The sequence below is a fragment of the Rhamphochromis sp. 'chilingali' genome (assembly GCF_963969265.1).
Source record: "Rhamphochromis sp. 'chilingali' genome assembly, chromosome: 14".
NCBI classification, from domain to species: domain Eukaryota; kingdom Metazoa; phylum Chordata; class Actinopteri; order Cichliformes; family Cichlidae; genus Rhamphochromis; species Rhamphochromis sp. 'chilingali'.
In genome coordinates, this window is record NC_137941.1 from 13649276 (window position 1) to 13677185 (window position 27910).

The 27910-nt window shown below is 38.2% G+C and overlaps 1 protein-coding gene across 1 annotated transcript; it reads right to left on the minus strand.

Moving 5' to 3' along the window:
• Positions 1–2560: 2560 nt before the first annotated feature.
• bard1 (BRCA1 associated RING domain 1) lies at positions 2561–27809 on the minus strand. The gene is made up of 11 exons (XM_080903235.1): positions 27612–27809; positions 26562–26618; positions 25704–25852; positions 23737–24809; positions 23080–23160; positions 19250–19422; positions 12511–12643; positions 11912–12044; positions 8981–9073; positions 4778–4875; positions 2561–3456 (listed from the first exon to the last, which is right to left on the minus strand). The coding sequence occupies exons 1-11, from the start codon at positions 27701–27703 to the stop codon at positions 3109–3111; spliced, it is 2430 nt and encodes an 809-aa protein (XP_080759361.1). The 5' UTR covers positions 27704–27809; the 3' UTR covers positions 2561–3108.
• Between the last annotated feature and the right edge of the window lie 101 nt (positions 27810–27910).

A 27910-nucleotide genomic window follows, 5' to 3' on the forward strand; every position in this document is an offset into this window, starting at 1 on the left:
AAGCCCTACATATTACGGAATGCATTTCCACTCTAAAAAAGAAGGCAGAAGATAACCAAATGATTTCAGTTCGACACAATAGGAAAAAAAGAACGCCACAATCTGAACTCGAATGGTGTGAAAAAGATTAAAAAGGCTTACAATGAGGTTGTTGCATCTGCAGTGATGTCTATGTTGCACTGGAGTGTTGTTGTGAAGAGGGAGCAAATTACAATCTAATTCAATCTAATTTCAGTCAATCTATATTCCAACATCACTTATTTGGATTCTGGGCTCATTCTTTTAGATTGGGTGAGAAGTCTGGAGAAGAACTGCTGCTCCTTCACATTAAAAGGTCAGTCAGTAAAGGAGTTTTGTGGCATCTCATTAGGATTATTCCTGGACGCCTCCCTGTGGAGGTTTTCAAGGCAAGGCAGACTTGATGAGAATGCTTGTGCAGGGCCAGTACACTTTGGAGGGATTATATATTACAATGTAGTCCAGAGATGCCTTTGAGTTTCCCCGGGAAGAGCTTATGGACATCAAAGAGGTGTGAGGCATCGGAGCTACCTTACTGAACCTGCAATGAAGGTGAAAAACCTCCACTGCAATTCAGTAGGCTGACGCAATCAGACGTGTCAAGTAGCCTAGTTATCATTTCTGAACAGTTACTGTATTTTATGCAAACTACATGGACTGAAGCTGTAAAGGGCCATGCCATATCTTACCAGCTACAATACTAATATAAATTTTGACACAATAAACAAGTGATGCATTGTGTTTACTTCCCATAGTACACACAATGACACAAGAACAGATACACCATATTGCCAAAAAAAGATTTGTTCATCTGCCTTCACACACATTTGAACTTGAGTGACATTCCATTCTTAATCCATACTTTTAATATGATGTCGGCCCACCCGTTGCAGCTGCAACAGCTTCAACTCCTCTAGGAAGGCAGGTTTAGGAGTGTGTTTATGAGAATTTTTGACTATTCCTTTAGACACTGATGTTGGACGAGAAGGCCTGGCTACAGTCTCCATTCTAATTCATCCCAAAGGTGTTTTGTTGGGTTGAGGTTAGGACTCTGTGTAGGCCACTCACTCATGTTGGAAAAGGAAAGAACCATCACCAAACTGTTCTCATAAAGTTTTGAGCACAAAATTGTCCAACATGTCTTGGTATGCTGAAGCGTTCCTTCCACTGGGACTAAGCCCAACCAATGAAAAGCAACCCCACCAAACTTTATACTTGGCACAATGCAGTCAGTACCCAGACTTGTACAGTAGCAATGTGCTTTACACCACTTCATCCGATGCTTTACATTGCACTTAGAGATGTAAGGCTTGGATTCAGCTGCTTGGCCATGGAAACCCATTCGATGAAGCTCTCTGTAAACTGTTCTTGAGTTAATCTGAAGGGCACATGACGTTTGGAGGTTTGTAGCGATCGACTCTGCAGAAAGTTGGTGACCTCTGCACACACTATGCAGCTCAGCATCTGCTGACCTCACTCCATGACTTTACGTAGCCCATCACTTCAAGATTCCGCCATTCTCAGTGACTTCTGCTTTGCTAGAATACCACTAACAGTTGACTGTGGAATATTTAGAAGTGAGGAAATTTCACCACTGGACTTGTTGCACAGGTGGCATCCTATCACGGTACCACACTGGAATTAACTGAGCTCATGGGAGTGACCCATTCTTTCACAAATGTTCTTAGAAGCAGTATGCATGCTGGGGTGCTTGATTTTATACACCTGTGGCCATGGAAGTCATTGGAACACCTGAATGCAATGATTTGGATGGGTGAGGGAATACTTTTAGCAATATAGTGTCTGAGAGTGGGGTTAGATGGTGTTTGATGACTGAACAAAGAACAGTACTTTGCAAAATATGTAAGTAAAATGTTCCTGCTAAAGGTGAAAACAACAAACTTGTTTTATAACCTGAGGCAAAAACACAGTGAAGACACATGAGGAGGAGATACAAGCAGCCGGTGATGTGTGACCCGAATGTAAACAAATGAGTTGACCAAGCATCACTGGAGCACTCACTCCATATGACAAGAAAAGCCAAATGTAGATGGAAATTACTGATGTGTTTATTAGTTACATGCTTCAAGCAACTAGTTAAGCTTGACCTGAAGATAAGTCCCAGATAGAAACTTATACTTTTAATTTCAATTTTAGGGGCCTTCAGGTGTTACAGATTTGTTTCATTTTCTGTTAAACTAAAGTATAAATCAGTTATTTTACACTTTTACTTTAAATCTCCAGGGATAATACCTGTACCTAGTCTACTTTTGTGCTTACATTTGACTTATGCTGTGTATACAATTGGACTACAGTGCTGTCTACTCATTTCAGGAATAGATTCATACTCCAGATCAGGTAGTCTGTCATCAGTGACAGTAGGTCAATGGAACATTTCCTTGAAATATTGACTTTGAGGCTGTATCACTGACCCCAATCTGTAAATCCAGACTCTGTTTGATTCATATATACAGCTCCCAAGCTTTTTATCTTTTAAATGCTGGTAAATAATGCTTGCCACTTGGATAAAGGAAAGAAATAATTTCATCAACAACTTTTAATAACAAAATTTCAAGAGTTTTTGTTTTTTGTTTTTTTAAATACAGCATTATAACCAGCAATAACTGTTAATTACATCAAAAAGCAAACAAAGAAAAACAGTTATGTTAAAATGGCTATGTCCATGTTTTCTAATATAACCTCTTTCCCTCCCTTTTTATTTTTTTATTTTTTTTATTTGTGTGCAACACAACTTTGTTTCCTCACTTTTTTTGCATCAATTAGTGTCAAATCTTCTATTGTAAAGTTCAATCATACTGTATATAAGTCAGATTCTCAGACTTGTGAAAAAACAATCTATATCTATCCATCTATCTCTAGACAGATTTGTACTTTATTTTTACATTGTAAGTATGGACCATTAAAATTAGCAACATTATTGTTTTATTAATCTGTATATGACTCACTATGTCCACTAAATCTGCATAGATTAAACAACAACAACAACAACAACAACAACAAGACATACATACACATTATGGACATACTTATGGGTAAGTTGTTTAGTGCAAACATAATTATTTAACAAATTTAGACCAATAGTTCAGGGTCTGGTACAGGGAGGAGGCTGAAGGCAGTGATGCAATTGATGACCCAGGTGGTGGGAGCTGACCACACCTTGCCTCGTCTCACTACTGACGGCTTGTGAGGGGCTTGAGGGTCATAGATGATGTAATGTGTGCAAAGGGCCTGGTCGGACCCTGGCAGGGCATGATAGGCTGTGGCATTCACAGTTTGAGTCACATCACTGTCTGGCTTGGGTTGCCGGTTCAGTAGCTGAGCTCCTCCCTCCCGGAGTAGTTTTGTGAGCTCATCTTTGGTAGGCGTCTTAAAAGAGCCAAGAAGGAAGAAGAAACATCCATCGAACAGTGGTGGAAGCTGTGAAATACGACGGGAACAGACATTAGTGAAAACTTTGAAGACCGCCTCATCCCTTGAAGAGTCCAAGGCTCATCCAAACTAAAACTGTCTTGCTGAGAAAACGTCTCTATTATCATCCTTCATTAAAAATTGAAAACAAACGAGCTTAGTGGCAGAATGAGTAAAGTCTTCTCTTTTGTTTATGGTGAAGATAAATGGTAAATAATTGTCTTTGCTACTAAATCTAGGCAAGCGCCTGTGTGGATGCTTTGTGTTCTTTGCTGCAGCGGCAGAAGACATTTTTATAAGCACTGTTCTCCAGACAAGCTCTGAACCACTTGGCATTACGGTTTAAAGCAGCAGTGAATTAGGCCACTGGAGACTGTTCTATTCACAGCATCAAGGAACTCAGCTGTTTTGCGTTGTAAATTAGCACTCTCAGGTCTTTAGAGTAGAAAGATTACTTTATTATACGTTGGCAGGGTTTTACTTTTGCTTCTGCATGTCCTTTATTTAGGATTTTGATTGATGGTTTTTACCGTTTTTCAAGAATGAACATTTATTTTGCATCAGAGGGGGGAAAAGAAAAAAGAAAAGAGTTATAAAAGAGTGGGGGAACATGTGTCTCCTTGTGGTTATGACCAGAACATGCTGAAAATACCTTGAGAATTCCTCAAGGTAACAGGTAAACACTTTATCAGGTACATACACAGTGCATAGAATTTTGTTTTTGCACAAATGAATCTGAACAAAGCAGACTAAAGCACCTTTAGAAGCAAATGCAGCTTCTAAAGAGTCTTTTGCCAGTATTAGCTTTGACAATGCAGTGCCCCCATTCTCTAAAAACAGCACAAGCTCCATCGGGTTTCATGCTGATTGGTTGGGGAAAGCTATTTTCAAGCCCTGCCAAAATATCTTCTTTAAACTGAGGTCATGACAGACTTGGCCACTGTAAGTCATTCATGTTGTGTTAGAAACAATGTCAGTGTAATTTTGGCTTTGTGGTAAGCTGCTGTCTTTCAGAAACGGTTGGCTGCAAAATCAAACATGTGGGTGAGAGAACAAAAAATTTTGAATACTTAGCTTAATTAAGACTAATTTGAATTGAAGAGATTAAAAATTTAATTATATTTATATTGATTTGTGTCTAAAATAAGCAAATATGTTATGATTCACGACAGAAAACAGATTTATACAAAAAAAACAAAAAAAAAAAAACAAAACAATCAACTATCACCATATGCCACTGCCTGGAAAAACAAATTTTTCCCAAGGAGAGAGAGCTTAAACAACGCGTATTCATCAATTTCATATCTTTGTTTTTGTGCTTCTCGCTTACCAAGCTGCATCTGTTGATGCGACTTCGCTGGGGGCCTTCTCCTGCTTCATGCTCAGCTTCAGGCACCCACTTCCCCGCCTGGAGACATGCCTCCACCCCTGGCATCAAAGAGAGAGAACAAAGAAAATTAAAGCTACAGCTAATTATGTTGACTTTGAGGGAATGTGACAAGGCTGTGTTGCACACCAAGGATGACAGTCTGTTTTATCACAAGTTGGAAGATTTCATGTATTGGCATAGCTGCCGTTGTTGACAGAGAAAGATGCCCACAGCATGATGGAGTTAATGATGCAACCCCCGTTTAAAGTATTAAGCAGAATTCGAGCGTCATCTCTTTCTGTCTCTTGAGGTTTTACGGAGTCAAAATAAAACCGTGTGACAGTCAGCATCCAGGCATTTTTTGTGTTAGAGATATAGCTTTTGTTAAAAATCCTTAGGAAGAAAATCTTAAAAAGGCAGAAAACTTTTTAAAAGTAAAGGCAGATAAAGGGGGAGGGAAAAAACACAAAACATGCACATTTTAATGACCCCTCACTGTCACAGATAAAAATGCTTCTGAAGATGTCACAGATCAAACTGCTGCTGTTCTCAGTAAGTGTTCTATTACTGAGCATTATTTTTGGGATATATTAAAAGAAACCCCAAATCCACAGTTTATAAGTGGCATATCTAAACATTAAAGCTAGATTAGGTTGGAAATATGACACTTTGCTGTGGCGGGGTGGGAAGATAGGAAATACACCTGAGCATACGCATTGGCTCGAATAACGTTTTTCATTACAAACACACTGAGTTTTCTCATTACGCTTCTAACTGTTAGAGATGCAAACTATTCCACAGACACATTTGCAAGGTATATACGCAACACTTTGCCTCAAGTTCTCTCTTACAAACATTCCACCTTCCAAATATGTGAGTAAGATGACAGGAACAGATCAGTGTGTGTACACCGTGACAGCACCATTACAAGGGGTGAGGAGTAGTAACATTTCTTCACCCCCCTTAATTACAGACTTCTTTCAGGAGGACCCCGCTAAAGAGTTGGGCAGAAATACAGGGGTTAATCTCTCTCTGGACGATAGCACTTAGTTTCTTAGAGTCATTAGCATATTTGTTAATCATACTCCGAAAGAGAGCATAAAACATCTCAATCCCCATCCTTACTGAGTGAGCAGTAAGATGAACCAGCCCTCTTGACTAACCGTGAGACCAAACTGTTACTGCGATCTCATTATAAAGACAAAAGCTGACGAAAACTTGTCCTCTTATAATGAGACAAGAAGAATTGTATTGGCATTTCGAATGGATAAGAAGTTCTAAAGGCCAATACAGACGCTTTAGGAGTGAGACAGGATACAACATTGCACTCATGGTCATTATACCAAAAGTCAGTATGAAGCCATACTAATCAAAATTGAAAATTTCTCCTCTTCAGAAACGCCTCCACATCTGACATCAACTCCTAGGAAAAAATAGCACAAGTCCTGAATTTCCTCCATTGTTATGTAATTTATCGTTATGATGAACACCAGTACCTACAGAAATGCTCTTGTGGCCTATGCTAGTTTTGTGCACCTATCTAACTTCTGTAAAAGTTCTTGTGATCAAAGAATGACCTGCCAACCAGTCTTTCTTGAGAACAGACTGTAAGCAACCAGACTTTGTAGGCTTTTATTGACACTAACAGGCAACTCTGCATCCTACACTTCCAATCTCATATCTTTAAGTAGAAAAGCTGACCCCAAGAAGTTTTCTGAGACCTGCAATGAGAGTTGTACTTTTTTCAGGCTGCACTGATTGCTTAGAGCATTCAGTAACGTTAAGAAAAGTAAAACTGCATGTGCTTTATTAGTTTAGCTTTTCTGTGTAAATGCAGTCACTTATGTATAGGTGAACTCTTAGTCTTCCTATGACTAGGGACTGTGCATTGAAATGTCTTCATTAAATACGCAATGGAAAAATGTTATAATGTTAATGTTTAAACACATAAGATGAAAAAACAAAAACAATAAGTGGACATTTTCTAGCTATAGGTTGCCAGACACAGCTGGTAGATGCAAGATTTAAAAAAAAGGTTTACAAGCGAGCTAATTGAGATTAGATTGAGGTAAATAATAGTCTCATTTTACTCTAGCAAAAACATTAGTGTGTTTCCCCCATGCTGGTCAAAACCATTTCAACTGTTCTGAACATGTCTTTTAGTTTTAAGTGAAACCCTAATAAAAGGCTTTTAGTTGGAATATAACCTTGTTAGGCACACAGAGACTGTGCATTTCAATCAAAATGCAATGCACTGAAACAAGTCTGATAAAGAAGTAAGCCGGGGCTCGGCTTAGCGGACAGGTATGGCATACAAAGTCAGGTGACAGTGAAAATGCAGCTCCTTGTGTGTGCTCACATACACAAGGAAAAGAAACAGATAGGATGCCACAGTGACTGTCACAAGGGAGACAAGAAGTGTCAAGTGCTCAGCCCGCGTGGAGAAAAGAAAAGGGGAGGGGGGGATAAATATGGTCCAAACACTCAAAATGTTACAGTGACACAACTACACACATTCAACGTTGAACTGGTTTACTGGCAGAGACAGAAACAGGAATGCACGGCACTGTACTGTAACACTCACACATTCCCACACATACAACAGTCAAGGGCATGCCAAGGTGCCAGAAAACTCTTTGACTGCAAGTCTTTCTGCTTCCTGTGAAGCTGATTGTCTCTGAACATATGCTTGCTGACTTGGTCCAAGGATACCAGAGAGACTAGCCAAGATTAGGAAATTTTTTGCAAGGTATTTATCTTGGTAAAAAGGCAAAAGAGTTGACCAACTTTTTATCACTAGTCATATTTGGCCTTGTGATATTGATTCCCACCTACTTCACTTGGCCGTCAGACATAAGGAGTTGTGTGCACACAGAGCAACAGGCACAAACAATCTGATATGAAAACTGCTTGTTGCTAAATGTTCTTTAAATCTTCCCATAGAGACCGGATGTTGTGCATGAAAAAAAATCCTGTATATTTTATTTGGACTTTTCCCAAAAAACCCCAAAACAGAATAATTCACTTAAAAGGTTCCAAAATGAGAGAAATTAACACCATAATATTGTAGCACCAAGTAACACATCAGCAATTTTAATGGTTTACATGTCCCTTAATGTAGCCGCATAAAAATATTATCTAAAACACTCCTATGGAAAATCACAAACAGCCCACTGTTTGAAACAAAGACGGCTGTTAAAATGTTCTGTGGGACTGAGCAGGAGGCTAATCTGTTATCTCAAATTGTTTTGTTTTGTTTTTTTCTCTGTAGAAGCATCTGGGAAGTCTTCCTTGGAAATGTTAAGAAAGGGCAGGCAATTAAAAAAAAATACTCAGCAGGTGACTAGATGAATCATGCTTGTAGCAGTGACCTTACTGCTGCAGGCTTATAGGTTAAAGCCGATTAGAATGGATTCCCTTGCAATCAGCAACCTCAGTATTTCTGCTGTCTTGTAAGGTAAGCAGAGGCCGTGCTACCAACATTTGTGCTGTACTTTTGGGAGATAAATGACTAAGCTGAGCAACTACAAGAAACATAACTTCTATGTAAATGGAAATACTGTTTCTATATCTAGAAACTCTCTGAAAGACTTTAATGACTTTTCTGTGACAAATGTATATATATATATATTTATCAGGTACGGTATAGAAATATTTACATGTAATTTTGCCACTCAGCACAAATAGCCATCTGGCACTTACTTCTGGATGAAAGGTATTTAAGTATATTGCAAACAAAACTTACAATGTACAAATGTAACGGTGCAGCATGTGAGGAAACACGTGATAGTAGCAAATTAAAGTTCTTTCTATTTTTGGGCAAGAAGCCCAGTCAATACTGAACTTTATTAAAAGCAATATATAACAGGACAGATTTAGTAACTGTAATTACATTGCTTTTGCTAAATTATAATGATACTACTCTAAATGTCCAAGACTTTTCAACATATTAAATTCTAATGCTATTAGAGCTGTCGGAGCTAGAAGATCACAGAACAATTTATTCATTTATGTTTTATACAGAGTCATGACATCAGTAAATCTAAAAATATTTAATTCACAATTCTGGATACATTTTCCAACAGTGACACTTACACATTAAATGAATTAATGTGAATTAAGGAATTAAAGACTGTTAAAGTTTACAGCCTTCTCTGTACTTACATTTGTATCTAACAATCCAGCAGCCAGCAAGAAGACCCATGAGGGTGGAGTAGGTGGTGGGCATTTGCCCTTCCGGTACCACAATGTGACTCACTGGAAAAAGAAAACAGACACACACCAGTCCATACAGGTCCACATTTTGCCTGTGACACAAATTTTGGTAATTTTGCACCAATGTATCTGAAAGGATGCAGTCAGTGTGTCGTTTAATTCGGGGGCTTTGCAATAGTGAAATTCTAAATGTTTGTCAATTCGGCCTTTCATACATGTTTATATATCCATTATGTCCATGACATAACACAGCTTCCACCATGTTTGACAGATAACACATTACGCTTCAGATCACAAGCTCTCATTTTCTCTCTCCATACTTTACTCTTCCAATCAATTTAGAACAAGATTATGTTGGTTTTATCTGTGCAGTGAATCTCACTCTCTGCATGGTCCGGTTATTTTTTAAGGTACAAGGTTCTTTATTCGTCAAATGCATAGTTATACAAGTATAACACACAGTGAAATGTAACCTGACACACTCCTCGAGGGGGTGAGAGAAAGAAAGAACATTATCTATTATATACACATTAGGTGAATGTGCAGTAGTAGCATTGTATGCTGCACCACAGCTTTTGTTTGTGCCAAATTCTAAGCTGACCATTCTGTTTTTGCATATTGGTCCATTGGTTAAAAAAACAACAAAAAAAAAAAAAAACAACAAACAAACAAACAAAAAACACTTTAATAATCCAATCCCTGTCTATAATAGGTCTAAAAAATAAAAAATAAGCGAATATTTTTGACGGATTTTTTGACACATCTAAAGAGACAAACAAAATATAACTACAGAGAGTTTATCTTAAACAGTATAGTGTTTTTCATCTCAGCTCAAGTTTATCTCTAAACTTTTTGTTTTTTTGCTTTTTTGACACATTTATTATGTCAGTTTTCATGAGTTCAGCACTACCTTTAAGGGAAAAAATATCTGAAAATGTGAACAATTATTAACATCTGTCCCCTCTCCACTTTCTTTTTGACAGTGTGTTTTTCCACTTTGCCTTCCAGCATTTCCTACCCAAACAGTATTATAGATTATACAATAAATTTTATACTACATGTAGGCATGTTATGCATTTTATGAGACAGAGCCATTTACATGTGAATCTTTTATGAAATCATTTGTAAAAGGGTAAACCAATGTAATTATGCATTAAAGGAAAAAAAATCTGTGATTTTGATTTAGCAACGCAAACCCAACTGGATGAAATAGTTTTTATTCCAGGTTAGTCACTGCCCAACACTTCCCTAATGTCCCTTACTTTGAGTGGGTGAAAAGTAAGCTTACTGAAAACCTGTCAAACACTTCATGGCAACACAATAGGCCAAGTGTTAGTTTATTAGGGGTGGGGGAAAAAATCGATACTGTGTAGTATCGTGATATTTTGTTTGCTAATAATGTATCGATACAGGGACAGCAGAAATCGATATTTTGTTACAAACAATTTTTTCGTGGACTGGAACATGCTCTGACTTCAGAGCATGTTGATCAGCTCCTTTTTCTGAGCAAGAATGCTGACATTCCTTCACTGTCCAAATGTGTTTAACTTTTTTTTTGACAGCAATAAACATGACAGTTTACTTATTTTAATTTAAGACATATTTTATTTTTATTAAGTTTAAAACTTTTTTTATTTAATGTAAAATTATATTTTGTTTTAATTTACTTTCAAATTCTTCAGTTGCTGAATGGGCTGCATAGTTTTCATAAATTGCATAGTTCAGAATAGCTATAATTGTACCAGATGGTTGCATTCAGTTAAATTGGACTAGACTGTAATACAAACCGTTCAGTTTGTCAACAATAAAACTGACTGAAATGAGAGACTGAGTGTGAGACTTTGATATTAGATAAAATGAATATTGATAAAGTTTACCTTTATGTACAGAATCTGAATATCGCAAAATATTGTAAAAAATTGCAATAATATCGTATGGTGCGTTAAGTATTGTGATAATATCGTATCGTGAGTTGTATGGTGATTCCCACCTCTATAGTTTATTGTGTAAAAGAAAGGGACACATAATTATGGTTAATTAAAAATTAAATACAAGCTTATTGCCTCTTCAATCAACAATTAAGCACAGTTGAAAAATTCAAAATGAACATAATTATATCTCCAGGGTGAAACCTTTTTACATTGTGCATTGACCATGAATTTGGTGGATTTGCAGGCTTCAGTTCAAAATGTGAGAAATGTTCATTGGAAGCTCCTACTCTCAGCCCTCAGGCCAGATGAGGGAGAATCGTGAGACACACTTGTGTTTTTCATTAGTGAGTATTCATCACTCTGACAGTACCTCCAAACATTTTATGAGGAATGATTTCAATTACTTTTGTTCTCTTGTGTTCTTTCAGCTATAAACTATGCAGCAGTGAAGGAGCTGCTGTATCACAATGATGTATACAGCTCTAAAAGTGTTTGTTAGTTACTGTTGAACCTTCACGAGTGTTAATGCTCAAGCACCTGACGTTGGCTTTTACAATAAAATGGATTTGTGTTAGACAGTAAAGCCTATGAAGCTTGGCTCAGTAGCAAAAGGACCATTTGGGATTGTGAACCATCTCTAAGGTTGATGAAGTAGCCGCATTATGTAATCTTTAGTAAATGTTTGGATGAGGCCAAGAGACAACCTTTTAGTTACTGAATAACTCAGGAGGTTCAGCCTGGAATTTATCCTTCAGATATATATTTTGACTGCACGTAGAAGTGCTTGGCAGTTAAACAAGCTTCTGTACAAGCAGTTCGCTGGCAGTTGCATTTAATTCATGATGCTGTTAAGAGCCCATCACCAATAACGCTGAAAGCAGTCATGCAGCTAGTATTGTAAGGGGCTTGGACTGGAACGTTGATCCCCTGGAGTACAAACAAACAATACCTGAGCCAGAAAATGTGTCAGCCATCCTCCCTCCCAGTAGCTGTCCCAGTTTGACCAGTTGATGCCGTTCAGCTGGCGAGAGCTTGCTGGACAAAAGCACTATGGTTTGTTCCCTCCTCACACAGTCATTTACCTACAACAAGCAGAAATTTAGAGGTTTTGAGGCTTTTAATGCAAGAATATGTATTATGGTTCACTAAATCTAATCTGAAAATGAAAACCAACTGTAGGAAAAAGATAAGTTTCCAGAAAAAAATGACTGGAAATATCTCTGCCTTTAGTATCTGTTAATTTTGTTCAATTAATCAACACAGCCAGCTTCAGGAGGCACTGGTCATTGCCATGTTCCATTTTTGTATTGTTCTGAACTTCTTAAATCTTGACCCTGACAATCACCAACCATTACATAATACAGACAAATTTCAACTAACACTGATAAAAACTAAACTGAAATGAGAAAACCACTGTGGAAACTAACTGAAATGAAGATGAATCAAAAACATTCTAAGCAATATGAGTAAACATAGTCATTATAATAACTCGGCTCCAGAGTTGATCATTTCAAGGCAAAAAGGGCTATTCACATCATGGCGACATACCACGGAGAGACTGGCTGAGGGGCTATGAGATATACGAGCATTTGCATATTGAGTTCCTTCTGAGGCTTCTTGGAAAATCTCCAGCATCTCCAGACTCGCTGCATAATCTGCAGGCCGCTTTCCATACAGATTTCTATGAAGAGGAACAAAGATAAAAGGTGTAAGTATCTAACAATATGCACACACTTATATATTTATTCACTTGCAGTGCTGCAGACCATCTGGTGACCACCAGGAAGGTCAGACACATTAACACTGAAAAATATGTCAACACACAAAATCTAAATCCCAGGAAACACCACCAACAACAAGATATTTTGCTGTGTAATCCTGCATCTCTTGTGGGTTATTTAGTCATGATGGATCAGTGCAAGCATTAAATAGACCGTTGTTTTTCACAGGAACATTGCTCGGGATCCAAGGAAGTGAAGTGCTGAGTCTGAAGTCATTTGGATGAGTGGTTCAGCTTGCACTTTAATCAGTCATGTTGTTTGTATAAGCTCATCTTGAGTAAGCTGTAAGTCATGATATACCTTTACAGTCACATTTTGAATGAGCAATGCACTAGTAAATTTCCATTAGGAAACAAAAAACAGCCCAAGAATATATATTACATGCAATATTGTAAACACATATTATTATAAAAATGATTCAGACTCAGCTGGCTGCACTTCCTTAGCCAGGAGCTCTAGAGTCTTGGGAACCTGCTCTGAAGGCTCCATCCACAGTGTCGTACCTTTGAAAGGATCCTTTTAATACTTGTTTTAGTTTAAGTTTTTAAGGAGATCATGTTTTCAAATCAGATCATCGCCCCATTTCATCATTTAGTCCCAATCTGTGCAAATTCAGTTTCAAATATTTGCTAAAAAAAAAAAAAAAAAAAAAAAAAAAAAAAAAAAAAAATTGGCAATGCCACATCCTGCTTGCTCTGTGAACTCTGTGCAACAGTGTGTGTCAATCACTCGCTAGTGCGTAACAGTTCGATATAAGGTTAAGCTGAAGTCTGTCCTATACTTCAAGCATAGGTCACATCATAACACTCACTAAATGCAAAGCAATTAATATCAAAAGGCTGCATACTGAATGTGTTTTAATTTTGATACATGGTAACCTTCTAGAACAGCGTGTCTAATGGAGGCTTTGCATCTCAAAAAGCACTATTATGTGCAGAGACTCAAAGACGATGAAACAGCCTCCCTTGGTTACAAAGCGGACAGCTTTAAAGTATGCGTCTTTACGTTTGAGGAAATCTGCATGAAACAAGACTTGGGTCACCTTGATGAAAAGGGGGGCGGAGAAAGGAATCACGAAAGGCACAGGAGGAGGAAAGGAGACAAAGAAGAACCAAGCCCAGCAGGTCGTCTCTAAAAGATTAGGCGTCAGCAAAGATAACACCTGGGGGACAATTAATAGGTCCACTGGTCCATAAAATATTTCATTTGGATTCATACCCCCAGCTCCATATGCACACAAATACAAACAAACATAAAATGTCCCTGACACTTAAACATACGCACACACACAAGCTGGTTTAAGCAGCAGCACGTGAGAAGAATATCTACAAATAAAACAAAAAGTAGAGAAGGAGGTAAAGTCACAAATACTCTTCCACAGGCCTCTGCTCAAGCACACAAGTGGGTGGAAGGTGAGGGTGGTTCTAGTAGGCGTCCACTATACCTGTGACTATCTAATATAGTCACAGGTATAGTGGTAGGTTATCCTAGAAAGTTTTAAGTTATAGTGGATCTTTTTGACCACAGCAAGCAGATTTCAGTTATGCGCTCATTACATAAAATGTGTTGCATGCTACAAATGGTTCATCCCTGACATTCTGAGCCTTTCTACCAAATACATTTTTCATTCCTAACTCCACTTTGTTAAAACAACACAAACACTGATAAAAGCTTTTTAACCCATTTACTTCTTGATATAAACCTTAAAAGACTGTTGCCTTACTTGGTATCTACAGTTTCTATACAGTTTAAACCATTTCTGCCCAAAATCACATTAGCAGCAAGTATGAAGAGTGAAATGAAGAGGCAGTATTTTTTCTTCAAATCAAAGACAATTAGTTAAATTTCCATCTTTTGAAATTTGTTCTGATCACCTTACAGCCAACACTGCTATGTTAGACTTCCCAAACACTTTCACTTAACTTTTTAAAAGTACCGCACTGTGATTTTATTTTATTTTTTGCAAATGCCCTTCATTAACACCAAACCATAATCACAAATAATGTTGAGTACAGCTTTAAGAGTTCTTTTGATGCTTTTAGCTACACCCTTCTTCAAACTGCTAACAATATTTCAAACTTTGTGACTGCACAAAAACGATAGTCCAGTGCATAAAAGCCAAAACAGGATCGGAGCAATGCACTTTGTTATGACAAGAGAATGCAACTGAAAAGACGGTATGCATTATGGAGTACATTTCAAAGAGCAAGAAAATGACATCCATTAACTGGAAGTTGTCATGTCAAAGGTGCCCTCTGAGGTCTTCTTGTAAACAAGCAAAGCTTCTTTTCACACTTAGGTCAACTCACCAAAACAGACTGTCTCCTTGAGGGCTAACAAAAATGATGAATTACCTTCCATTCCATTAAAACGGCTGAAAAGCTATTTTTGGAACACTGTGACCTGCATTCTTTACATTGTTTGCCATCTTCCTGACTTTTCTGATTGGTGTATTACTGTAGTCCTTAATGTTTTATAACCACCAGTTTTTGGCTTGCCGATACTATCATCATCATACTTGTGCACCTGCATCATAATTTCAGTGCAAAATATCTAAACAACATCCCTAGAGTTATGATTAATTTTAATTAACTTTAATTTAGCTATATTAAAATCACTAAAATCTGTATAAAACCAAAAAAAGTCAGTATATAAACTGTATGGATACATACATACATACACACACACACACACACATACATATATATACACTATGTCCTATACTAGTAAGTGTAAAGAGTGACAAAGAGTGATGTAATGACCAATTACTAGCATTTGATGAATGTCATTGCGAGTTTGTCGTACCCCTGTGTATTTAATTATACCCAATGGCATGTTAGTACAAGGCTTCCAGGTGATGTTAATTAATGTCTGTATGGATTCAGTGCTTCCGGCTTAATGTGGTCATTACGACTTAGTCAATTTAAATATATCGGGTACCTTGTTGCCCATGTCTCATTAGTACAAATTTATTTTCACACTGCATTGACCTAAACATAAACAGTGAAATCTAAAAGCTTATTGTATGCTAAGCAAAATTCTTCAGGCCTCCTCTTAAGTTTACAGATGTCCTGCCCTGGTATACATTTAGAAGCTCATACTTTAAAGCGGTCTCAGAAAATACATGTTGTGACAAAGCAGATATCGCTTAAATATATTAAAAGGTACTCAATTGATAGTTTGTCTCTTTTAAGACTTCCTTCAGTATTTCAGACTTCAGTCAGATTAATCAAAAGTTGAGCTAGATATAAAGTGGACTCTGGCACCAAGTGATTTATAGAACTGTGACTAAACAACAACAAAATGCAGCTGAATCATTCAAGCTCTACTTGCACACAAACATCAACGGAGGAAAAACGAAGATCTGTGCCTCTAAACCCCGAGCTGTGTGCCAGTCAGTCCATTAGGGACTGCACTGGCAGATGTCTTAGCTTGTGTCCTCTGTGCATGTGTGTGATTCTGCATGGTAAGGAAGAGAAGCTAGGACAGGAACTATATTGATCTCGGATCCTGAATAGGAATGAATATTGATAAGTTTCTGGATGCCAATGCCCACATGGCTTCATGGATTCACTTATCGTCTAATGTAGGCCTGCATTATTATTTCACACTGAAGTGCCTATTTTATTACATTGCAATACAGAGATCAGACCAGTAGAACGAAGGCTTGCATTTTCTCTGTCCGAGAAGTCCGAACATCTTGAGGTTGTAAACTATTATATTAATAAAAAAAAAAAAAAACCAACTCTTAAATAAAACCTTTCAACTTACAGTCTTTATTTAAAGAACCAATCAGGGATCACAGAAACTCTCGTACTAAAGTTAATGACATGTAGATTAACAGTGACTCAGTTTCTTTCTTAGTCTTGCTTGATCTTACAGCTGCCTACGACGCTGGTAATCGTGACATTTTAATTCTGGCTTTATGATTCAGTTGGTTACTCAGAGGCCTTCCAGGTAAGAGGAAAATTGACCATATTACCCCAGTACTGAATTCACTTCACTGGCTCACAGTACAATAAAGGAATACTCTTAAAATCCTTTTATTAGTTCACAAAGCTTTCGACGGTTTGCCCCCCAGCACATCTGTGAATGGCTCACTGTTTATAACCCAATCACACCTCTCCGGTCATCAGGTGCAGATCTTTTAAATGTTCCTAGAATTACAGTCAAGTATGCTGAGGGTGCTTTCAGTTATTGTGGTAACCTGCTTGTTGACCTGAAAACAATTACATCTGTACTGACATTCAAAAAAATAAACCTAAAACCTCACAGAATATCCCTGCCCGTTTTCCTTGCAGACAAGTAATAAGGCAAAAGAGAACAAATGTAAATCAAAGTTATGAAACAAACACAACTAAAGACAAAAACAAACAAAGTATGATAGGTATTCATTGATTATAAGACTGTAAAAGAGCTGATCATCTGATCAAAGTACCAAGTCTGATTAATTAGTCATCATAAGGATTAGTCAGTTCCCGTCCTCATTATTGACAATGTACTTCCACAAGCCGGAAGAGCTCATATGGCATCAACTGATTAACAAACAATCAGCACTGAATTTTACATCTGTCCACCTATGTACTATGTAACTCCCAAAAAGCTGAATGTCTTGTATGATGACTGAGAAACAAGTCTTTGAAAATTTATTGAGGAAGTGGGGGAGAAAAAAAAAAAAAAAAGCAGTGGTCCAGTAGGACAGAAACACCACTATGATGTAATGCCAGGAAACACAATAGGCATGCAGTAAATATTAACTTGGTGTAAATGTTCTGTTTCTTTTTAGATTTATGCTTCAGTTGTGTGTGTGTGTGTGTGTGTGTGTGTGTGTGTGTGTGTGTGTGTGTGTGTGTCCAATAAGAGATCATATCATCAAAAGATAACGTCTCTTTCCAGGAACACTATATAGCTGTGATTTAATTTGTCAAAGGCATTGATTCTCTAACTTTTTTCTTTATCCATTCACACACACACACAAAAAAAAAAAGCATATCGAAAAGAATATTTGCCTAAATTGTTTTAGTCATCATCAACAATTAAATTAGGACTGTAGTTCACTTTTAGCAAAATGAATGTCATCACAAGCGCTTGAGCAAGCTACACTGCTCAAAAAGTTTTTTACGCTTAAAAAAAAAGACTTAATTGTCACAGTTTAACACAAAGTTAGTTCAACTTCTTCTGTCCAGTTAGGATGCATTAATCATATGATCGGCTTTGGTGCAAATGAACACAACAAGGGATGCACAGGAGAGGCGAGAAGGGAAAAAGGGAATGATTTTGCAGGTTGTGGCATAAATCATTGCTCTTCTCTTATCCCTCCTGACTGACTTTTCTCTAGTTTTGCTTTTTGCTAGTGTTCTTTCACTAGTGGTAGCATTAGATGGTACCTGCAGCCCATTCATGTTGCACAGGAACTCTACCTGCTTCAAGATGGCACATCCACATGAGCCATCCCAAGAAGGTCTGCTGTGTCTGCCAGCATATTCTCAAATGTATGGAGGAGATCTGGGCCATTACATGAGGAGAGCTGGAAAAGACTACTGTGAGGCACAAATCAGCAGTCATATGAGTATCTGCTCCTTTGTGCAATGAGGAAAATGAGGAGCAATGCCACAGTTCTGCAAAATAACCTCCAGCTGGCTACTTTTATACATGTTTCTGACCAAACTGTCAAAAAACAGACTGCATAAACATGGAATGAAGTGCTGACGTCCTTTAGTGGGACCTGTGCTCACAACCCAGGACCGTGCTACTCAACTGGCATTCACCAAGGATATGCCTTCCCAGAGCATTACTGATCCACTGCCAAACTGGTCATGCCAGATGATGCTACAGGCAGCAAAATATCTAAATATTCACCACTGCAATGACATCTCCACACTCTTAATGCTTCCTAACTTGATTAAGAAGTTAAGATGAATTGCTCTGAAGTTTAACCAACTTTAGGTTATACTATGGATAATTGAGTGCTCCTTTTTTAAGAGCAGTGTATTTTTTTTATTTTAATATTAATTCAACTTAATTTTATTACATACCTTCAACAGGTAACACACACTGTGCACTGGCTCTACAATACATTAGGAGGGACCTGCCATACAGTTTCACAACTACTCTAGAGGACACTGCTGCCAATAAGAGTTTAAAAAAAGAACTTCCATCTTGTTGTAAATGCAGTTAAAAAGTGGCCAAAATGTGTTTAAATACTAGGTTAAAAGTTTGGCTTTGAAGACAAGACTAGAAACTCTTGTTTTCATGTCAAACCTTCGGGCCACTGAAAAAGAATTCAACAAAAAATAAACAGCCCTCACAACTGTGGGGCTTTAGTTTCCACTCATTCATGGCACTTAAATAAAAGTGAGATTTTGAGCTCCACTGCTCTTCACTGGGCCTTTAGGTCAGAACTTAAAACACTGTTACGAAACACCAACGTCGCACAGAATAAAGTCAATGTAGCAATGGACACCCAAATGAAAACGCAGTATTGTGAAACACTTAAAGCAACTTACAATACGTTCTGTGAGGCGCCAAGCTGCAATAGTAGCTTTACAATAGATGAATGTCCATTCCTGACAGCATCGTGTAGTGGGGAGTCGTTCTCATACCCAGGCGTGTTCAAGAGGGCTCCCATTGAGACCAGTAGTTCCACAACTGCCAGATGACCCAGGTTACATGCTTCATGCTGAAACAAAGTAGTAAAGCTCAAAAGTTATACTGCTTCTTTTCGATCTGACAATATGCCTCAGATCTTACAGTGTAATAAAGCATTTTTTAAAACTGATACGAAATAAGTTTTGCTGAGTAATAACATCTGGGAAGTATGCATAAATATGTCCTGCCCCAGTTTTCTGCTTTCTAAAATTAAGAAGATGGGTGCCTTAATGTTCGTCTGTTTTTAAGTCTTCGCCTTTGCAAAGGATTAATTTGACAAAGTTAAAGTTCAGCCTGAGAATTTCACCAGAAATGCAATTAAGACACACTCAAACAACTGCAGAGTGATTAAACACAGCATTATGCTTTAAATAACTTGAGCAGCTAATGCATTTATTAAGAAACTGGCTTTTTGTTCCAGTTTATTTTTATTTGGGTCAGGTAGTCTAAGCTATTAAGCCAAGGGCTGTGCAGTTATTTCTCCTCAATGACTGTAAAAATGATTTGCCACCTGAATGAGCAAATATTAAGAAGAATATGCCTCATCTATCATCATTTTAATCATCATCATCATCATCAGGGACTAGAAATGAAAACATGCCTCTTATTTGTGACAACTGTTTCATGTATTGCTGGGACACTTCCAAGTTTTTTGTAGTACTGGCCATCTGGACAAATGTTTATTTTACACCCAGTTTGGAACCAAATCCATGGATTCATAAAGTGCATGCTGAAATTGGCTTCATTTTGTTTGTTCTAAACTTCACAAATACAGAGAGAAACATGTAACAAGCTGAAATTAGAGCAGGGCGATATGGCCAAAAATATTTATCACGATATATATTTGAAAATTTGCGATAACGATATAACTGACGATATAATTGATGCGAGACAAAATACAACTCCACAACATTACTAGCGCAAAAAGACAACCTATCATTTATTTTCACTTAAACATGAAGCTGGTTTTTATGTACATTAAAGCTTTATAAAAATGTAACAGTGCAAATGCAAATTCCTTGCTGAAAGTTTAACCAAAAGGCATTTCCAGTAGAAATGGGCTGACATATCCTGAGCATAACCATGTATAATATCCACTGAAGTTAAAAAGAGGTGCTTTGCAACATTAAACTGCAGTGTGCAGTACGTATTTTTCGGACCATAAGGTGCACGGGATTATAAGGCACATTAAGCGAAACAAAGCAGTCAGATAAATCAAACTTTATTAAACTCATTCTTCTTGCTTCCTCCACTTCTGTACCATTGATTCATTAATGTTGAATTCTCTGGCAGCGGCTCTATTCCCATGTTGTTGCAGTATATTAATGACTAACCTCGTATTGTGGATGGATTATCTCAGTTGTTCTCCTGACTGAAGATTGGTCCTTTTACAGCATCCTGCCATGCGATTGCATTTGTCTCTAACCATGAGGAACCTTAACGTTAACTTTTATAAGTGGAAAAGTGTTAGTGTTCGTCCTCCAGCTTCACTGTTTATGTTATGCTAACATAGCTGTGTCACTAGCGATCACGTAGCACATAATTATATACCAGCTAGCCCAACTTCAGTAACTTTACAAACATCACTGCTGTTTAGTTTTCTAACTTCATTTATGTTGGAAGTGATAGCAGAGCTGTACGTTTGATTTTTTTCAGAAATCTCTCAGTCAGAACATGCAATATTATGCTTAGGTAACTAGCGAAACTAGCGAGCTAACTTCCGCTAAATGTAATACATTTTGTTTTCATGGATGCCTGGAAGTTAAACTTCATAGTTACACCTGGTAAAGCAGCAATGCTGATCGTTTTATTAAAGATGAAAGAATTTAGACAGTTTTTAACTCTTAGTGATGCTGCAGTGTTCGTTTGACCTGAAGTTTACGGAGTTTAGGACCCAGATTACTCCCAGATTTAAGGGCATCTTAGTCCGACGGCCGCTTGCATGTTCTGCAAAAAAATGTGCTTTGTCGTGTATCTGACGGACAAACACCAAACCAGTTCCACATCACTGAAGTTGCACCATTTTTACAAACCAATTCTGGTTCATCTGTTTCACTCAACAATCGGGCCATGTGCGTATGAAAACAAAGGCACTGCGCATGCGCGTTTTACTCATATTCTATCGCGATATTTCATTTTCCTATCGTAGCCTAACATTATACCGGTATTACCGTGAACGGTATAATATGGCCCAGCCCTAGCTGAAATGCTCTGGCTCTACAATTGGCTAGGTTAAAAACTACAATGGTGCTAACAGAGGTTTGGAAAAACACAATGGTAATGTCATAGTGGCTGTAGCATATCAAGGCTTATAGCTACCAACCTTCCCACATATATACAAATACACACATTTGAATAGTTCTAGCATTAAGCTTACTGGTAGCAATTTGAATGATCAGCTGAGAACTGTCAAAACTCAAATTGAAAACTCAAGTTTGAGTGGAACATCTTGACATAAAGTGCTGCAATAAAGACGCAAACACACACTCAGTCTCGAGCAGCTGTCGAGGCGTTTCCAGCTTATCATGTGGCAGCAACTTGAGGTTAAACTGATAAAATAACATGCCTGTGATTGTTGCTGAGGAGGTACCACCACAAAAATAGCCCCTTGTGTCATCAGAACATATTACTTTTCAAAGAACTATATTCCTCTATCTTGAAGGATGAAAAAGTCAACCCTGGTAGAGGAACTAATGCAATATTGGCAGCAACAAAAGGTCTGCCACCCTGCCATTTGGAAGCTGGACCTATTCCTGAAGTCATGCAGGGCTTTACTTTCAAGTGTCGCATAGCTTCATCTCATATGCACACTAAAAACAAAAGAAATCTTCAGGTTAATGATATTTAAATTTCCAATTTAGTGACTGCACAATGTTTCACCAGATTTCAGAGTTTGACATAAAAAAAATAATAAAAATGAAACTTCTGCAAAAGTGCCTCCCCCCTTATTTAATCTTAATCAGAGTTTTGTTCCAGAGGCTGGTTGTTGTCATGTTTGTGACTTTTGCAACCACATTCTCCTTACACTGGGCTGGTGTTTCCTGAAAGAAACAAATCCATAGAAGCTAAAAACTTTTCTTGTATTATGTTTGATTCAATTAACAAGCTATGCTTGTGCTGTTACTAGATTACTTGTAACCTTATCAGGTCTGCTTGTTTGTGACCGCATGCCAATTTGCACTGCTCTTGGTAGACTTCCGATCATTATTATTATAATGAACTCACTGTGCTTTTGATCATAAATTTATGCATTGTTTAACATCACCATCTGAAATTTCCTCTCCTATCTGTGCTTTTCTCTGATTGCAAACTAGTGCCAATTTGCCCTGCTTAGTCAATCTGGCCCTTATTATGCCAGTCACACAAACAGTGCAGATGCTTACATTTTAAAAACAAACAGAAAATAGGGATAGCAAAAGAGGGACATTCATATAGTAGAAATATGAGTAACCAAGGAGGAAGAAATCCAAATATTTAGCTTTAATAACAATAATAATAAGTAGCAAACATTATAGAAGTAAAGTTAAAGTCTATACGAAAACCTATGTGGAAAAAGTCACTGTAGTGACGCCAATTATTTGTCATCAAAATAAGTTAAAAAAAACAAAACACGATTGTGTGTAAACAAATGCTACATTGCTGAAGAAACAGTGTAACAACAAATGAGACTAACAAATTCATCACCTACCAGAGGTGTCCACCCCGCATTATCTTTTAGATTGGGGTCAGCCCCCTGATCCAGAAGATCCTTGACAGCCTCTACATCTCCCTGCAAAGACCAAAAGATAATAACAAACCTGGGGTCAGAACTACAGACCTGTAAATGCAAACCTTTAAACACAGCAGCTGATCTCAGTAAACCAAAGCTCTCTGGTTTATCAATCACTCAACAGTGGGCCATTGATTGCTTTGTCTGGGATCCAGGGAAGGATTACAGCTATGTTTACAAGGATTACTATAAGACAGTTTAGTCTCAATAGAGTGGAATATGGCTGCCTGATCTAATACAGCCAAATATACTCAACTCCACAGTAAGGGAGAATATTTAATTATATATCTGTAATTTTTTTTTAAAGAAGAAAAAAGAATAAACAGGAAATGCCAGGTTTGCTCCTTGCACTCACTAATTTTCATGATTTTTATTTCTGCAAAATGTCCTAACCCAAGAACAGCATTACTGAGCTAAAATGAGTGAAATTATAATTGTTTACCATTTTAATATCTCATTTTTTTTTAGGAACACTGTGCACAGATTTTATTCTTGCAGTCTCCTGCAGTTATTTTCACACCTAGAATATAACAGAAAATTGAGTAAATAAAGTGAATCATGCCAACACTTTATGACCTTGATTGCAGCTAGATGAAGCAGGGTCTCTCCCTTGTGGTTCCTCTTCATAACTGCAGGGCTTCCTGGACTGGACCGTCCAACAGATGCACCATTAAAACAGGAAGATCTCCTGTAACTTTCTGTGGAGGGGCTGGCTTGAACAGAGGGGCTGTCTCTGCCCTCTTTTCTGGACTTTTTGGTGCTCTTAGGGGTAGTCAGAGATGGAGGATTTAGCACAACTGGAGAGATCGGACTCAATGATTTTCTCCCCCTTCTGCCTGGAGAAGGTCTTGGTCTTTTTGGAGTGTTGTCCAAAGTGCTGTTTCTGTCTTCGGTCCTAGATCTTTTTGAGGAATGCTTGGAAGGAGACACGTTCTTGTGATTTTTGGGGTTATCATTTGGTTTGGGTACATCTGCAGACAGCTGGTCATGCTGAAAGGCACTTTCCGGCAAGGGTTGAACAAGTTCAGTTTGGCAATTCAGTACAGTCTCGCTGCCTTGTGAGAGACTCTCTCTCACTGTGCTCCTGGCAGGACTGAGTTTATCAGTGCTCCGCTGTGCCATCTCAGGCTGAGGCCCATCAGGGCTTAGGAATGAAACCCTTTTACTGGACCTTCTTGCTCCATCAGCACACACCTGCTCATTTTCAGAGAGATGAGCCTCTTCTGAGATGCCCCATTGCTGGTTTATGTCTTCCAACCTTTTCTTCTTCAGATTTTGCTTCGTCTGTTTTCGTGTGGTTCTGGTGGCTCCTTGCACCGGCACATTCCTGCTGGTAGCATTTTTCTTAGTTGACCTCTTCTTCCTGTCGTTTTTTGTTTCACCGTTGCATCTTTGAGAAGAAGAGGAGCCGGAGTCTTGGGAGGACGAGGTGAAATTGAAAACTGACAGGTCCTGGCATTGAGCAGTGAGGGTGTCTTGCTGTGCTGCAGATGTTTCTCCAGGAGACCTGTTGTCCGGTACGGTGATCTCTGCAGCCTTTTCGACTGTGCAGCGTACCTTGCGGCTGCGGGGACTGAACCAGATTTTAAAATTCTTCTTGTTGTTTTTAGGTACAGGGCCATCAGGCTGAATCTCAGCCACAGATGAGTCTACAATGAAGTATGAAAAGAAAAAAAAAAAACAAAGAAATATATGTGAAAACACAGTGCTAACAAAAATTATCACATGGAACTATTCAAGCTAATTAAGAATAATTTATATACTGAAATCTTGAAAGTTTAACATCGATCTTTGAGGAACTGTTCTTAATGTATAATTTGGGGTGGTTTGATGGTGACCTTTTTTCCATGCTTTCTTTTAATTGAACTTCAGTATTAGTTGCATTTCAAGGCTGGTCGTTTAGTGTGTTACAGTGGTTACATACGAGTACATAAACATACACATATTAATGAATAAAAGGCTCAAGGTAAAATAGCAAACACTAACGCTACTGCTAATGGGATCCTAATAAAACGCAAGAAAGCAAAAGAAAAAAAAATAGAAAAAAAATCCCTCATAAACAGAAACTGCACAGCTTATTAGGTGTAGTGAAATAATAATGCTAACATATGAAAGACGTATTGGAGCACCTCGTTTGCTTTCTACATCTTTAGTTGTTTTCGTGAACACTGACAACAACGTGTAGATTTGTTCCCATATTAACTACATGGCTTTGAAAGCCCTTCTGAAATTCTTCTTCAAAGCTGAGATCTACTTGCAAAATAAACACTAACATGGATAATTGCACTGCATAATTAGTGCAATTACGTGGGTGCCAGATGGGCAATAAATATAATAAACCAAAGAAACAAGCCACTAACCCTGTCAATCACAGACCAGATTAGTGGAGAAAAATGTTTGAACATTTCAGTCAACAAGTGATAGAGGAGGGTGTGGAAGGATGAGCGTGGTGAACCGAACGAACCAAAACACATGGATTTCGAAAGATAAATTGTCAATTATGCTTCTAGCCTGCTATATTTTTATATATAGCTTCCCTCTACCTGGATTTTTAATAGGAGTGAGCAGGGACTCTAAGCCACAGAAGAGTTCTATGATGCTGCTGAGCTGCCTGTTGATTTGGATGTCCTTCACCCAGGCAGGGCTGTGACATACCACACAGCCATCTCCTGCACGTGGCCCAGCACAGGACCTGAGGAATAAATATACCCCATATTAGGAGTCCACACTACAGCTCAGTAAGAAGAATTACAGAATGGTTATTCCTTCACTTTTAAAGAACATCCAGTCATAAAAAGAAGAATAAAATTCGGGCTGTTGTTTAAGCATGCAGACATTAATTCACTCAGTAGCCACTTTCACACATCCGCTCCAGACAATTTCAGGGGAATTAGGTTGGGATACTGTCAACATTTACCACACAGAAAAAAAAATTCCTGTTTGAGATGGACTGAAACTACTTGAAATACTTTTTGTGTTAGCATGAAGGAGGGAACACATTATGCCCACTCACTAGCAATAAAGGCACCAGACTACTACCTGCATTGTTCGCACAGTGGCATAAACCATCATCGCATAGGTTTTTGTATTGGGCACCTGCCAGGTTAAAATGTGGAAAATCCAGCTGCTTTGGATATATGTGTTTTCTCCACTAACTCTAATAACTGATGTCTAAAACTTCAAGGCTACAGTGAATGTGTGAAAAGCACTATAGTATCTGAGAGGGGAGGCAAGACTATGCTCACATTGTAATCTGTGATGAAGGCAAAACATACTGCAGGTGTTAAAAATCATTTAGGTGTACCAAATGAAATTGACCCATTAGTCTTATTAGCTAAAGCTGTCTATTGGTGTCCTATTGGTGTTTAATTGGTTAGAATACACTTAAGTTCATACATTACCTGCACAGCATATGCTCACATAAACCTAAGCAAACAGGTTCCTTCATCAAATCTGAACTGGGGGGAAAAAAAGAGAACAAAACAGACAAAAAAAGAGGTTAGTTGGCCAACGGTTGTATACCCCCAAGACCCACAAATTAATTTAAAGTGGGATTAAAAAAAACGTAAGGCAAATTTGCATAAGTGCCTTTACAATAGCCTTATTAGGAATACAGGGTGCTGCAATACTTTTTGAGCCAAATGTGTAAAATCTGAACTTTACAAGACCCTGAAACCCTTAACACAAAGTGCATTACCATCATAAAAACAAAAGCACATAGTCCTGGATGTTTAGCAACTTACACTCTGGGGCAGTCCGGGACCTTGCGATATGCAAAAATAATCACCCGAACTCCATCACAGCTACAAGCACAGTCAAATACAATTTTAAGCAGCACATCACTCTCTGTTTTTACTACGCTTTGTGCTGTTGTCTCTCACTTATTCGGCGCCAGATCGCTTAGCAAAACATGCCAGAGTGTTCATTGGCAGGTGCTGCAGGCGTTATCGCCGCTATACCGTAATTTGCTGTGCCCGAGTTACAGGTTTATTATCTGTGGTTTATTGTGATGGCACTGTTTACCAGGTTATATTTTGGAAGCTTTCATCGTTGAAGTGCAGGCTGCGTGGTGTTTTCTCATTGCTGCACAGAGGTCTTCAACATTTCATGGCATTGCCGCACGTGTGTTAATTAAGGATGAATTGAAAGTGAGGTTTCAAATGAAAAGATAACGATAATGGACAAGACTAGGGGCACGGTTAAGTTTCTTCCATGTTGCTTTGCATTTCTCTATAAGCATCAGGCCACTGTTCGACTAAACAAACATACCAAACTAACATTTACATATTTGTAAATGTTTACATATTTGTACCACTTTAAGTGTAAGACAACACTTCGTTACTTTTGCTGCTACCTAAACACATAAAAAACCCAGTTTAGCCTGACTTCCAGTACTCGTAGACGACGCAGGGTTAGCTTGCCACTCTGTACTGCACTTAACGTTTACTTACCATTTGGAACAAAGTAGCAACCGTCGGAAGTTTGCCGCCGCCTCCTTAGTCTTCTTCCAGTCCACTGTTTGCACGGAACTGTGCTCATCCATTCTTAGAATAGGAGTGTTGCTCTTTTGTTGTTGTTTTATTAATCAAACAGCAAAAACAAGTACAACTTCCTGTCTTACTTCTTACATCTCCCGCCAAATATTTACGGAAGCGAGCAAAGCGCATTGCCACAGTGGATTGGTCGACGGGCACCGGTGATGACGTAAACCCTGACGTAGGGGTTTTTGTTGTTTTTTTGAGAATCGGAC